General features: G+C 45.2%; 2 protein-coding genes across 2 annotated transcripts in view; both read right to left on the bottom strand.

Moving 5' to 3' along the window:
* LOC311590337 (speckle-type POZ protein-like) overlaps positions 1-15,909 on the bottom strand; it is a 399,822-nt gene that overhangs the window by 282,288 nt on the left and 101,625 nt on the right. The window lies entirely within an intron of this gene.
* LOC311590207 (speckle-type POZ protein-like) lies at positions 6,380-7,313 on the bottom strand (the record flags this gene model as incomplete). Its single annotated transcript, XM_084769084.1, is given in 2 exon segments — positions 6,380-6,560; positions 6,562-7,313. Coding segments are annotated over 2 exon segments (933 nt in total).

The raw sequence follows: 15,909 nt of genomic DNA, 5'->3' as shown, positions 1-15,909 counted from the left end.
TTCATAAATAGGCTAGAAATACATACTGGAAAAAGAGACAGAATATTTCACAAATGGTGCCAGTTTAACTTGCCTTCCTTTTTTAACGTACTGGAAAAAGGACAGAATATTTCACCAACGGTGCCATCTAACTTGCCTTCTTCCTCCTGAGCCTCCTGAGCATAGAGGTAAAACTACAACAAGAAGAACAACAACAACAAAAACCACCAAAACCAACAACAATAACAAAGACAAAAAAACAAAAAACAACAACAACAAAAAACCTTAAGCCTTAGTCATAATTGGAGGTTTCTGCAGCAGGGCGGTAGAAATGCTCCAGCCCGGGGAAAGTGTGTAAGGGATGTGTGCACACTGCAGGGGTCTGCTCCTCTGCTTCCATTGGTTCATGCTGAAATCCTTCAACTGTGACTTAAACAGCAGGTCATTTACACAGTGTGTGTGTGTGTGAGAGAGAGAGAGAGAGAGAGAGAGAGAGAGAGAGAGAGAGAGAGAGAGAGAGAGAAAGAGAGAGAGAGACAGAGAGAGACAGAGAGAAAGAGAGACAGAGAGACAGAGAGACAGAGAACACAAAACAATCAGGGCTTGGAGTAGAAAAAAGAGAAATAGGAAAGGGGAATCTTTTATTTCATTTCTGACTTATTACAGTATTCACAGAGATCCCAAATAATATTAGAACCTAAGATACCATTTTGAACTGATTATCTGTCGGGAATTCTGGCCAAGTTCAATCACAAAAGTGAATAAATTTAGGGCCCATCAGTGTTCTTTAAACAAACCCCAACTGTTTGATTTACCAATGAAGACTCAGGAGCCAGATGCTGCGGTGAAAGCCTGCTAGCTCAGAGAGGCAGAGAAAGCACTCAGCTAACCTTCCTACTCAACTCATGTCCCAGAGGAAAAAGCCAAAGCTAAAAGTCAAAATCCCCCAAAGCTCTTCTTTAGCACTCTGTCTTAAATACTCCTTAACTCAGTGCCCCTCCTTTCTGTTTAATCCCTATCAGCTGGTGCTGCTCCACCTCTTGACCTAGGGTTAACTTGACTTAATCCTGTTACAGAAAGCAATTGGAGCCAGGCATGGTGGTGCAAGCCTTTTGTTTTGTTTTGTTTTTGTTTGTTTGTTTTTGAGACAGGGTTTCTCTGTGTATCCCTGGCTGTCCTGGACTCTCTTTGTAGAGCAGGCTGGCCTCCAACTCACAGCAAACCACCTGCCTTTGCCTCCCTAGTGCTGGGATTAAAGGCTTGCACCACCAAGCCTGGTTTGGCACATGCCTTTAATCCCAGCACTTGGGAGGCAGAGGCAGGCAGATCACTGTGAGTTTGAGGCCAGCCTAGTCTACAAAGTGCCAGGACAGCCAAGGCCACACAGAAAAACCCTGTCTCAAAAAACAAAAAACATCAACCAAAACAAAACAAAAAACCCAGGAGGACCTAGAAAAGCTGTGGTAGTACAGGCAGCTCTGGAGGGAGGGCAGGAGAGGAAGAGGTGAAATAAACCCACCCACTGGTGCCCATGGAGACTGCAGAATTGCATCTCCAAAGGTGAGGGGATGAGGTCAGGTGAAGAAGGCTGGCCATGAACTTAAAGAGCATTGGTGCACGTACATCTGCCTCAAAGAGTGGTGTCTGAGGCTCAACAGTCACTTCCTGGGATTCAGAGAAACATTTACACCCACCAAAGAAGAAACTTATCTGGCTGCCACAGGTGAAGAAGCAGGTGATAAGCAGTTGGTGAGCCAGAAGGGGAGCCTGTGGGTGGTGGACTGGAGGTGAGGGATAGGGTCCCAGGGCAGCTCAGACCCCAAGGAGGAGCACAGGAACCTGGAGAGCCTGCCTGAGTCATAGGACCGAAGTGTCACACCTCAGGTGGAAGTGTACACTAGCAGCTGGGAACCAAGAAATCCCACAAAGCCACACAGCACAACAAATCTCACCAAGAGGTTTACTGGGAGGGAGGAACCCAGGAGGATGGCTGCCTCTCCTCAGGCAAGACACATCAGAGAACAGAGAGGAGACAGGGCTTGTATAGGATGTCCTGAGAGAGGGGAGCTTTCCAGGTAGGGGACTGCTGGGATTTCAAGTCCAGAGCTTGGACTTTTCACTGTGTAGGGTAGGCGCTCGGTCTGGCCTTTAGGGGAGTTTGAGTGTTCTTTGGATGGAAAATGGAAGTTGGAGGTCCTCAGGCATGGGTCCTGGCCTCCCACTGGCTTGAGGGCCTTAAAGATAATACTTTCTGCCCTGGGATCTGACTCCAGGGGCCGAACAGATCCCAACACCTCCCAAAGACCCCAGCTGCTTGACTGGGCTACAGGTTTTCACTCTGCCTAACTAGGCCAAGTTTCTAACAATTCCTGAAAAAACCACAAGTTATGGACAGCTCATGAGCAGCTAATCAGCTTATGGAAGAAAATGGCCAGATACCATGTTTTTATTACTTCGTGACCTTGGTAAAGAACACAGCTGTCCCCATGCAATCAAATTAAAAGCCAACACCTGAGTAAGAGCCAAAATTTCAGTGACTCAAAAGTCCCCAGTAACCAAACAAACAGCCAGTCTTGAATCCCCTGGTACACTCTGACTCAATTCTGTTCTCACAGGTCCCTCCAAGTGTCCATAAATTTAGCCTGCATGCTCATTTCGGGGAGAGGGTCGCCCTCCAGTGCTAGATTAAAAGCACTCTTTGACTTGAACTCTGGTGCCCTATATTTGACCACGACCCCTTGATGGGGAGGCCTGGTGGCACTCAGAGGAAGGATAGCAGTCTACCAAGAAGAGACTTGATACCCTATGAGCATGTACAGGGGGAGGAGGTCCCCTCTCAGTCACAGACATAGGGGAGGGGAGTAGGGGGAAAGCGGGAGGGAGAGAGGAATGGGAGGATACGAGAGATGGGATAACAATTGAGATGCAGTATGAATCAATTAATAAAATATTTCCAAAAATAAGAATAAAAAAAAACCCCACTCTGTGTTTTTGCTTACTGCCTTGGAACCTTTCTTCAGCAGACAACTCCGACCCTAACACTTTGCCCTTAGACACTTAAGGTTTTTCTATTGCTGTTATTCTTAGGTTTGGTCTCATCATTGTGTTCCTGATTTCCTGGATATCTCATAGAACGAGTCTTTTAGGTTTTAATGTTTTCAATGGAAATATATATTTCTTCTATCAAATGTTCAGTGCCTGAGGCTCTCTCTGCCTCTCCCGCATTCTGATGGTGATGCTTGTAGCTGTAGCTTCCCTTCACTTACCTAGACTTTTGGCTTCCAGAATTCCCACTTTCTTCTCTTTATTGTTTCTATTTATATTCTCAAGCCTTATGTAGTTTCTCCTTTTTTTCTTTAGCTGTTTGTATTTCTTAGCTTTCTTTAAGAAATTTGTTCATTTTTCCAGTTTTATTTTTGTTTTTGGAGACAGGGTTTCTGTGTGTAGCCCTGGCTGTCCTGGAATTACTTTGCAGACCAGGCTGGCCTTGAACTCGTAGTGTTCCACTGCCTCTGCCGCCCAAGTGCTGGGATTAAAGGCTTGCGCCACCACTGTCCCCCTCATCTTTAATTTTATTTCTTTAAGGACTTACTCACTTCTTTGTTGTTGTTGTTTTTGTTATTTTTTTGTTTGTTATGAGACACGGCTTCTCTGTGTGTAGGCCTGGCTGTCCTGGAACTCACTTTGTAGAGCAGGCTGGCCTCAAACTCACAGAGGTCAGCCTGCCTCTGCCCCCCATGCGCTGGGATTAAAGACTTCGGCCACCACAACCCGGCTTGTCTTTTCTCTTGTTTCTCTAAGGATTTATTCACTTTCTTCAAACCTCTGTCATCCTCATGAAGTTCCTTTTAAGGTTTATGTCTTGTGCCTCAGCTGTGGTGGGGTATTTGGGGCTTGGATCTAGAGCAGCAGAAGAGAGGAAGATGACAGGCAGCTTTCTTGGCAGGTCTGACCTGTGGGTTATCACGGAGCGATTGCGTTTGTGGCTGGAATAGAGCCATGAGTGGAAAAGAGGGGGGTCAAAGTCACTTGTCTGTGGGATCCACAGGCGATGTAGACAGGGGGTGGAGGAAGGAGGGCTGCACATGGTGTTCTGTCACAGCTATGGGGGTGAGACTGGGGGACTGGATTGGCACAGAAGGGGGGAGCGATGAGAACCTTGAGTTGCCTCACCTGTTTCCCTGCCCTGCTCTGCTGCCCTGTTCCTAGTGAAGGCCTGCCGTGTTGGGGCTGGGATGATGGGGGGTGTTGGGGTAAGGAAGACTTGGGGAGAAGATCTGTGTGACCCATTGGAGGCGGGGGGGGGGACACAATGGGGTCATACAGGAAAGAAAGACCAGAGAAGAGTTTCTGCTACAGAGCTGCGACAGAGAATGGGGAAATTTGAAGTGGGGGAGCAAAGGATGGTACATGGATCTGCTTTTGGACTTCTTCTTACCCTGGAAAGAGTGGCCCTTGTCCTAGGATGGGGGCCTGTCCTGGGCTGGTGGAGATGGCAAAGAAAGAGCAGAGGGGAGTTAGAAGGGAAGATGTGCGGTATCCATAGCAGATGGGAACAGTGGGCAAACGAGGCCCTCACAGGAGGTCTGCTGCAGAGGTGGGCATGACACTGTGGCACTGGGTCTGTGAAGAGTCGGGAAGGTCTGCAGCTGTCTGCCTGGTTTCCTGGCAGACATGGCATGGATCCATGTTTCTCAACACTTTGTGGGGGCGTCTATTGACCCTTTCAAAGAGGTAGAATATCAGAAATCCTGCATATCAGGGGTTTCCGTTATGAGCCATAGCAGTAACCATATTACAGTTGCAAAGTTGCCAGGAGTGGTATAAAGAAGCTGCAGCTGCGCTGGGTGTGGTGACTTCCTTGACCATCTTGGCCCTTCCTTCCTCTTTTCCATGAGCCTGGTGCTGAGGTGCACGCCTTTCATCCCAGCACCCAGGGAGATAGAGGCAAGGTGGATCTCTGTGTGTTCAAGGCCAGCCTGGTCTACAAAGTGAGACCAGGACAGCCAAGAATACACAGAGAAACGCTGTCTCAAAAAAAATATTGTAGCCAGACAAACAGATGCAGAGACCCACAGCCAAAGATTAGGCAGAGCTCAGAGAATCACTTTTATTGAGACGAGGTATCTCTGTGTAGCCTCGGTTATCCTGGACTTGTTTGTAGACCAGGCTGGCCTCAAATTCACAGAGATCCACCTGCCTCAGCCCCCTCTGAGTGCTGGGATTAGAGGCCTGCACAGCCTCACCAGGCTCATGGAAGAGGGGGAGGAAGGATTGAAAGGGTCAAGTGGTCAAGGACACAAAAGGAAAACCTACAAAATGAACAAACTTGGGACTATGGGGGATCACAGGGACTGAACCATCACCCAGAGAACATCCATGGAGCAGAACCAGACCTGCACACATGTGTAACAGGTACAGCTTGGTTCCCATGTGGCCTCTAACAGGAGGAGTGGGGACTGGCCCTGACTGTTGCCTGCTTTTGGGTCCCTTTTCCCTAAGGGGACCACCGACCACCTTGTGTAGTGTCAGTAGAAGATGCCACCAGGTGTACTTTACATGCCAGGGTGTGTTGATACCCATGGGAGGTCTCCTCTTCCCTGAAACGAAAGAGAGGGGGGCATAAGAGGAGGGGAAGGGAAGAGAGCCAAAAGCATGGGTGGGGGAGAGAAACGGACAGGGAGGAGAGGAGGGGGGAAGTTCCAGTCTAGTGTAAAGTATATTAATTAACTAATTAATAAAAAAATAAGAGGACTCTACAACTGATTAAAACACTTTTATTCATTTTCTATTTCATTTGGAAGGCTCTGTCTACAGAGATGTATGAGCCCATGCACACCAGGAAGTGTCTGAGATCCCCTGGGTGTCCAGTCACTGATGGATGAAAACTCCTGTGTGTGCTGGGAACAGTCCTCTGCAAGAGCACCATTGCTTTTGCCAACTGAGTTATCTCTCCAGTTCCCACACACTGAGTTATGGTGGGAAAAAAGTCATTGCCTTTTTCTACCCTTCTGAGTAAATGTTAATGTTTGTTTTCTCCTTGGTCCTGATCCCTTGCTCATGTGTTCTGCTCAGTTGAATCAAAAGAGGTTCCTCCACACCTCCTATAAACCATCTCTGTGCTGTGTTTCCTGCAAGCACCTAAGTTGACTCAGTCTTCAAGTCAGGGGACAAAATGAAACAATTTCAGCAAGAAGGCAGATGTTTAGGTGGAGCACAGCAGAGCCCAAGGCTGTCCACTTGGAGATCATTCCAACCTCTTGAAGATGTTTGAAATCCTGAGCCACCAGGCTGTCTTTCCTCAGATTCATTGCTGACAACACCGGCTGATGATTCTAGGAGACAGGTGTAGGTGACAACTAAACAGGTGCTAGGATCACTCCAGGCTTTGAGAGGGGCCTCAGGGAAAAGACTGAAAGTAAGCCAGGTTCTGGAATGCTTCAGACAACAATCGGGGATGGGCTTCCACCATTTCCTTCCACCCTGAGGTCTCAGAGAACTCGGAAGCATGAACTGTAATGAAACCCAGGGCCTGCATTTTCAGCTCTTGTGCACTGTGGAGGTCAGCCAGGAAGAGTGTGAGCAGCATTGTCCACTGAGAGGTCCCTGCAGAGGGCGTCCTCACACATGACTTTCAGTTGCTCCAGGCCATACCTGTCAGCAGCTGCCAGCACATCAGGGGCCAAGCTGTGGAGATTTGGCACCTTCCCTGTGTAAATGAATCCCATCATCTCCTTGAAGACTTGAGGCTCCATGTCCTGGATCTCAATTTGGTCCTTTGGCTTCTCCTTCATGTCGTGTTCAAACATGGCACTGAAAACCTGAGAGCGAGCCGCTAAGATGGCCTTGTGAGCCCGGAATTCGTGACCACCTACCCACAGGCTGCAGTCTGTGAAGAGGGAAGTCTCCCACAGCTCCCCTAGGTCAGCAGTCAATGTGCACCTTGGAACCTTTATTGAAGATGCGGTGTCCTGTCCGGAGATGGTGTAAGAGGCTCCGACCACACTCACCTTGCAGAAGAGAGTGAGCCTGTCGTCCGGGAGTAGCCAATGGGTATGGGACAAGAGGAAATCTCGAAGGATGAACTTTTTGAATCCCCTGTATTGACACGGCAGGAACTTTAAGATCCCTGTGCTCCTCACATCTTGGGATCTCTCTCCTTGAGCATTTATGATATAAATTCGGAAGCTTGCCCAAACTGGGCTCTTCGGACAGCGCCATTGCAGGTAAACTGACAGGTAATCTCGGCTTTCTTCATCAATCCCATCAGGGTAGAGTGTCAAACACCATTTCGGGCTGTCACTGGCTCCTGATGAAAAAGGTGGGCTTTCCATGGCTCCCCACATTCCCCCCAGGCAAAAAGAGAAGTTGCTGATGGTCCACTTGTAGGAGAATTTCTAGACACTGATCCCTGTGGCACCCGAGCTCTCGGCCGCCAGGTTCCCTGACATTTCTGCTGCCTGAGGGAGTTTGAAGGTTAAAGTGGATTCAAAACTAAAGAATCAAGATTTGCTTCCTTTTCACACTGTAGGATAAATGATACATGCTTTTTAGATTTTTTTTAGCTTCTGTTCCCTGCTCTGTTTCCTCTTCTTTGAGACTGGAAACCTGGGCCTCTGAGATTTTCTATCTGGATTTCAGTATTAATTTCAGGGAAGACAGTTCAGGCCCCAAGCTACTCTTTACGTCACTACATTTCTATTTCCCACATTGAATCTTAGGTCAGTTAGTAACATGTTTTGGCCAATATACACAGGTGTTGAAGTGTTTGTAACATTTTATACCTTTCTACTTCAAAATGTGCTCCATTCGTCATGGTTCTGTAGGGTAACATACTTACAGAATGAGTCAATCTGCCTCTCTCTCTCTCTCTCTCTCTCTCTCTCTCTCTCTCTCTCTCTCTCTCTCTCTCTCTCTCTCTCTCTCCCTCTACACACACACACACACACACACACACACACACATACATACATATATATATGTACACACACACACACACTTACATACATATATACACACATACATGCATACATGGGATTTATTAGAATGATTTACAGGCTGCAGGCAAACCAATGCAACAAAGGCTGACTGTGTACAGACAGTCCTTGAAGCCAGTAGTTACTCACTCCACGAGGCTGGATGTCTCAACTGGTGTTCAGTGTATGCTCGGATCTTGAAGAAGGAGGTTCTAATGGCACTGAATGTGTGAACTTGCTGTCAAGGTCAGAGCATGCAGGCAAAGAGTCGAAGCTTCCTTCTCCACGACCCAATATATACTCCCAGCAGAAGGTGTGACCCTATTAAAGGTGTGTCTCTCAGACCCAAGACCTGGATTAAATGTGTCTCTTCTTGCCTCAATATCTGGATTAAATTTGTCTTCCTACCTCCAAATTGGTATTCAAAGTGGATCTACCTACTTGAACTTAACCGAAATAAGTTAGCAGACTCAGGGCATCAGCACTCTATGGCTAATAAGCCCAAGTTTACATTAGCTAACTGGAGATCTCCACCGGGAGGCCTATCTATAGATCAAAGAGTCTCCTTTTATGACCTTCCTGAAGTCTCTAGCCAGAAGCCACTTTTACATCCTCGGCCATAGGAAAACTGTGGTCAGCTTAAATTCTCCTCCTCAGTCTCAGTACAGCCAGTCCTTAGAGAAGAAACCTTGGGCTCCTTTTCTTCTTCCCTCTTGCAATCCTGATCAGCTGCCTAAGCAATCAGCTCTGACCACCCAAGAGATAAAGTGAACTGGAAGGGCATCTGCATCCAGCCCCAGAGACCTGACCCTGGACCTCTTCAGAGCAGCAGCTGCGTGTGAACAGCAGAAAACATTTTTTGTACAAAAGACATAAAAGCATGAACTTTCGTTGGGATTCACTTTATGAGAAAAGGGCCTTTTCTCTCATCTCTTTGCAGCTCATCATGTCTTCCTGAGCTCCACTAAGCCTGGGGGACACATAAACAGTTTCAGTGACTCAGTCAGCTCAGCAGCTCCCAGCCCAGCCCTCCTGTGACTCTGGTCCTGGGTTGCTCCTCATCCTACAGTGCAGCATAAATCTATCAGTTGGTTCGACACTCTGACTTTGGTTCCTCAGCTAAACATCTTGCAGGGGGCTGAGTGGTGCCTTTTCTGACACTCTCCCAGGCTGGTTTAGGGTCCTGCTAACTGGAGCAGCCTCCTTCAAATCTGCCATTTGAATGTTTGTAGGTGATCACTGCAGGGCCCCTCACTTGCAAGAAAGGTGCTCCTAATGGTGAGTCCTGTGCTCACAAGAGCATGCTCCTGGAGAGTTGGAGCAGCATCTCACAGGGGAGCTGCTGTCCTCTGGAACGGGAATCAGTGGCTATGATCACAAAGTCTCTAATTTGGGAAGGGGGACAAGGGAAGAGAAGACTGATTTTTGAGCATGTATTTAAGCCTATGGAAAATCTTTATCACCTGGCTGGGAACTTCAGTGGGTGTTCTTAAATCCAGTATAGCCGGGAGCCTTTCCTCAAGGTGGGATTTTCAGTACAAAAACCCATATTCTGCATTAACACAATTCAAAAATTTTGAAGAGAGCAGGAAAGACCTGTGTAATATCACCACAGCTCTGTCACAAAAGACACTTATAAAAGTCCTTTGATCCACCTGTGTCTGCACTCCAGGTGTTGATCATTTACTTACCATAATGTAAATACAAGTTGATTAATAAATTTTACAATGGCCATTTTATAATTGTAGAAATGGTGTTGGGTTTTTTTAACCCCATGATTATTTAATGTTATTTACATAAATATTTTTAATTACATGGTAATAATGCTAATAATTATAAATCCATGTCAAGCTAATAATTTCAAAAGTTTGCTTAAATAACTATACTAATAATTTCAAAAGTTGCTTATTTTCAGACCTAAAAAACAGAACAGTAATGAAGACAAAGCAGGCAGCCTGGCAAATTCAACTTAAAGGACGGCCTCTGACACAGCGAGGAAGGCACCTCAACCGTCGTTTCCTTGAGAAATTATATATGTACAGATATAGCTATACTAATAACTTCAAAGGTTTGCTTATTTTCAGGGCAAAAAGAGGACAATAATGAAGACCAAACCCCTGCCTCTGTCATTACTGTTTCCTCAATAAATTGCATGCATATTAAATCAAAAAGGCTAGCCAAAAGGATCGATCCCAAAAGAACTGGGCAGAAACAGATACAGCTAGCTCTTCCAGCACTTGACCAATACCCTGTTTTTTCAAAGGGTAACAAAAAGATGTTTTCACCTTCAGACAGCAAAAAATAATTTAGAGAACACCATGTCCCCATTCCCAGTAGGTGGGGTGGGTGTCTTTGTTCCGTTACCAATGTTCATTTTTGCTTAAGGGGGTTAGCTAAAAGTTAATAAAAGTTTCACTTAGGGAACTAAACCACTGGTAATTAATATCTCTCAACACCAATGGCCTCAACTCCTCAATAAAAAGACACAGGCTAACAGAATGAATGCAGAAACTGGAACAATCATTTTGCTGCACACAAGAAACATACCTGATCAATAAAGATAGACATTACCTCAGAGTAAAGGGTTGGGAAAACCTATTTCAAGCAAATGGACCCAAGAAACAAGCTGCAGTAGCCATTCTACTGTCTAATAAAATAGATTTTAAACAAAAACTAATCAAAAGAGATTTGGAAGGATACTTCATACTTATCAAAGGAAATATATACCAAGATGGCATCTCAATCCTGAACATCTATGTCCCAATTCAGGATCACCCATATTCATAAAAGAAACATTCCTAAAGCTTCATTACACACCAAACCCAACATATTAATAGTGAGACACTTCAACATCCTATTCTCCCCAATAGACAAATCATTAAGGCAGAAACTACATGGAGAAATTCTGAACCTAATAGATGTCATGAATCAAATGGACCTGAAAGATAACTACAGAACATTTCACCTATACACAAAAGGATATACCTTACTCCCGGCACCACATAAAACCTTCTCCAAAATTGACTGTGCACTTGGTCGCAAAGAAAACATCAACGGATACAAGAAGACGGAAATAGCCCTTGAACCTTACCAAACCACCATGGGCTAAGGCTGAAACTCAACAATAAGAGAAACAGTAGAAAGCCTACAAAGGAACTCCTACAGCTGATAAACACCTTTAGCAAAGAGGCTGGATACAAAATTAACTGGAGAAAAAACAGTAGTCTTCCTTTATACAAAAGAAAAACAGGCTGAGAAAAAAATTGAGGAAACAACAATTTTCACAATAACCACAAAATGCATAAAGTATCTTAGAGTAACTCTAAGCAAGCAAGTGAAAGACTTGTATGAAGAAAACTTCAAGTCTCTGAAGAAAGAAATTGAAGAAGATATCAGAAGATGGAAAGATCTCCCATACTCATGGATAGGTAGGATTAACATAGTGAAAATGGCCATCTTGCCAAAAGCACTCTACAGATTCAATGCAATTCCCATCAAAATGCCAGCACAATTCTTTACAGACCTTGAAAGAACAGCTCTCAACTTCCTATGGAGAAAAACCCTGAATAGCTAAGACGATCCTACACAATAAAAAAACCTTCTGGAGATATCTCCATCCCTGATCTCCAGCTGTACTATAGAGAAACAGTGATAAAAAAGGGCATGGTACTGCATAGAAACAGACTGCTGGATCAATGGAATCAAATAGAAGACCCAGAAATAAATCCATACACCTGAGGACACTTGATTTTTCACAAAGAAGCCAAATTCACACCATGGAAAAAATTAGATAGCATCTTCAACAAATGGTCCTGGTTCACCTGGATATCTGTGTGTAGAAAAATGCAAATACACTCCTATTTATTACCCTGAACAAAATAAAAATCCAAGTGGATTAAAGACCCGAACCTAAAACCAGACCCACTAATCTGTTACAAGAAAAGCTGGGGAGGAGCCTTGAGCTTGTTGGCACAGGAGACAACTTCCTGAACAGACCACCAACAGCTCAGGCTCTAAGATCAACAATTAATAAGTAGGACCTCATGAAACTGAAAAGCTTCTACAAAGCAAAGGACACTGTCAACAGAACAAAAGGACAGCCCACAGACTGGGAAAAGTGTTCAGCAACTTTACATCTGACAGAGGCCTAATATCCAAAATATATAAAGAACTCAAGACATTAAACACCAACAAACCAAAATAATCCAATATAAGAGGGGTACAGACCTAAACAGAGAGTTCTCAAGAAAGGAATACTGAATGACTGAGAAACACTTAAAGAAAAGCTCAAGTACCTGGTCATCAGGGAAATACAAATCAAAACAAACAAAAAACCAAAACAAAATGAAACAAAAAACAGGGGCAACACAAAATCTATGTCAAAACAAAACAAGATCAACAACAAAACGGTAGGAGGAGATTTACTAAACAAAGAATGAAAACAAGCCATGCAGCAAGGCAGAGGCAGATGCATCTCCCTGAATTCAAGGCCAGTCTGGTGTTCAAAGCAAGTCCAGGACATCGAAGGCTGGGTGGGGTGTTTGTCTTTCTGTGTCTGTCTCGCTCCACCTCTCTCTTTTTCTCTGTCTGTCCCTTTCTGCTTCTGTTTGTCTGTCTCTGGTTATACACTCTGTGTGTCTCTTTCCAGTGGTAGGAAGCCAGCCCAGCCATAAAAATTTTGACCTACAACCTGTCCTGTCTACAAGACATGATGAAGAAATGGTGTCTCAGAGCTACTGGGTGTAGGCAGCTACTGGTCTAACTTGAGGTCCATCCCAGGAGAGGGACCCACTCATGCCTGACACTGTCTGGATGGCCAAGTAAAAGCTGGATAGCCCAGAGACCTAGAGTGAAACCAAACAGGACTGGAAAAAAGTTAATTAAATGACTCCTATTCTGCTATACCCATAAATCAGTCCCTAGCTCAATAATCATCAGAGGCTTCTGTCGTGGGTGTAAACATGTTTTTGTTTTGATCCCAGTTGTGGGATGCATATTGGATGTGAATATGTTTTTGTTTTGACCCAAGTGTGGGATGGTGGACAGACTTATGAGAGAACAGGTGATGTTTATCCCCTTAGAAGTCAAACCACCTCAGGGGTGGGACTGGGAGAGGGCAGTTGGTTTTTGCCAGCTGAAACACATCCTAGTACAGACTCTGAGAGGATATATATACATGAGCCGAAAACAAGAGGTTGGGCTTTTTGGGTCTTGGTATTGTTTGGCTGTTCATCACTCCACTTTGAGACTCTCCTAGAGAGAACCGATCCAGGGAAGGCCCCGAGGCTCCAGGCTCCAGCTGCTGTTCCAGGTTCCAGCAGCAACTTTGGTGGAATTGCTGGTCTGCAGAAATCCTTCTGAGTATGCCAGGGGAATCACTCCCAGGGACTAAAATCAAAAAGATCTACTTCTCCTGTTCCCACAAATCTCCTTTCTCTCCTAGCTAGAGTAGGTAGGTAGGTAGGGAGGTATAACCGTTTAGAGAACCCCAAATAAAGTAGTTTGGAAAGGGCGAAGCCTACGGGCTTCCTCTGGTATCTAGTGAGAGCAGATGCAGGGACCAACAGGGAATAATAGGTGGATCTCAGGAAAACAGCCAAAAGGTGGGGGAGAATGTCGGAGGAAGAGGGGTTGAGGACACCCGGAGGAAACAGCCCACAGAATCAAATAAGCAGGGCCCACAGGACCTCACAGAGCCGGACTGAGCAATCACAGGGCCTTTGTCTGTCAGAGCTATGACCTCTGCATATATGTTTTGATGTTTTTGTTTTTGTTTTTGTTTTTTGAGGATTTCTTTGTGTAGCCCTGCTGTCCTGGACTGACTTTGTAGACCAGGCTGGCCTCAACCTCCTAGAAATCTACCTGCCTCTGCCTCCCTGAGTGCTGGGATAACAGGCATACACTGCCACTCCTGGCTCTGTTATGATTTTTTTGTTTTTTAGCTTGGGGTTTTTGTGGTAATCCTAACAATAAAAGTGAAGATGTCTTTAACTTGTTTGCCCAATCTTGGGATTGTTTTCCTCTGACTGGGTTGCCTCACACAGCCTCGATTTGAGGGTTTGATTCCAGGGTGCCCCACCCCTTTTTATTTTTTGAGACAGCATTTTTCTATGTACCCCCGGCTGTTCTGGAAGTTGCTCTGTAAACCAGGCTGCCCTCAAACTCACAGAGCTATGACTTTCTCTTCCTCCTGAGCGCTGGGATGGAGTGTGCTCCCACAGCCCAGTGCTGTGTTCTCTTGGTGTCCTTGGAAAACCTTCTGTTTCCTGAAATATGACGGAGCAGAGGGACAGAGGTGGGAGGAACTGGAGGAGAAGTGGAAGGGAGGACTGTGGTGAGGCTGCACTGTAAGCATGAACAATAAATAAAGACAAAAAGGAAAAAATAATTATGCCACCTCACCAACCCACCCCAAAACACACACACACAATTTTTCATAAAGGAAATTGGTCTGTAATTCTCTTTTTTTGTTGGGTCTTCATGTAGTTTGGGTATCAGGGTAACAATGACCTCATGAACATATGGGCAATGACCCTTCTGTTGCTATTTAGTGGAATTACTTGAGGAGTATTGGTGCTAAATGTTTTTTGCAAGTCTTGGTGAATTCTGTGCTAAAATGGTCTGGCCCTGGTTCTTTTTGTGTGAGGTAACTTATTTTTTCTTTTTCTTTATTCTTCTCTCAAGCAGTACATCCCGACTGCAGCCTCCCCTCCCTATGCTCCTCCAAATTCTGCCCCCTCTACTTCCCCTCTCCTCTAAAACTACTGTTCCTAATTTTCTTCCAAACAAAGTATGCCTCCCATGGATATCAACTGACCACAGCATGACAAAATGCACTAAGAGTAGGCTTAACCCATCACACCAGGGCTGGGTGAGGTAACACAGGAGTAGGCAGAGGGTCTCAAGAGCAACCAGAAGAATCAGAGATGTCCCACTCCCAAGGCTAGCAGTCATGTAGAAGGGGATGGTTTGGAATGGTAAGATCTGTGGGACCCTCAGCAGCTGTGAGGAGTGGGGCAGTGAAGTCCCCCACAGGGTGTCTGTGGCAGAGCTCAGGCAGGGGCCAGTCCAGAATCTCAATGATCCTTGAGGCAAATTTGTATTGCATATGTAAAGGAAGAAAACCGCAATTAGCTTATAGAGTGCTGAGGATGGTAAAACATGGTGGTCAGCTCAGACTCAAGGTATTTTGCTGACAAACAGATCTGGATGGTCTTGAAAGTGTGCATGGCAGTGTTTAGTGTACATGAAAAGTGTAATAGAGTATGTAGATGGCAAAGGGGCAGTTATGACATCATTGAATCAAACATAATAAAAGTACAAATAGACTGCAGCTCAGTGTAGATCAGTTTGACCCTCCAGCAAGAAATTTTTCAAGGGTTTGTGGTCTTTGGGATGTTTTAAGGATGTTTCTAACAAAATGGAGTCTGACAGTTTTTATCATGGTCTCTTCAGCCTCAGCCGACCAGGCTACTTAGAATATCACACTTATTGCATACATGGGGATGACATAGTTATTCCAAGGATGATTATCTGAGGCAGAGAGGAAAGACCATGAATAAAGGTGCATAGACCCATGCAAGGACCATGAGTCTGCATTGGAAAAAGACAGCGAAGAAGACAGCACATTCAGAGGTCTCTGGCTCTGCTTGTGAGACACCATAGGTGAGATCTTCCACCTGCCTGCCTGTTGTGACAGTCAGGTCCCTGACAGATGAGAAAAACACTCCTTCCATTTTCAAGCTCATGGCAGGGATAATTGTAACACAACCACAAGAGGAAAGAGTAGCTTGTAGAAATTCACATAATCCCTTCACATATGGACTTAGCTACAGGAAGAAGATACACATGGGATGGCCCTTCTTGCTAAACCTTGACTTTATCTGGAGTGAACTCAAACCCCAGAATGGAGGGCCTGCCTGTGAGAAAGATTTTGCTTCAGTTCAAGTAGGCA

This window comes from Acomys minous (assembly GCF_964271855.1).
Source record: "Acomys minous genome assembly, chromosome: 19".
In the NCBI taxonomy this organism is placed as follows: Eukaryota; Metazoa; Chordata; class Mammalia; order Rodentia; family Muridae; genus Acomys; species Acomys minous.
Note: the sequence above shows the minus strand (reverse complement) of the source record. Positions and strands in the feature narration are given on the sequence as shown.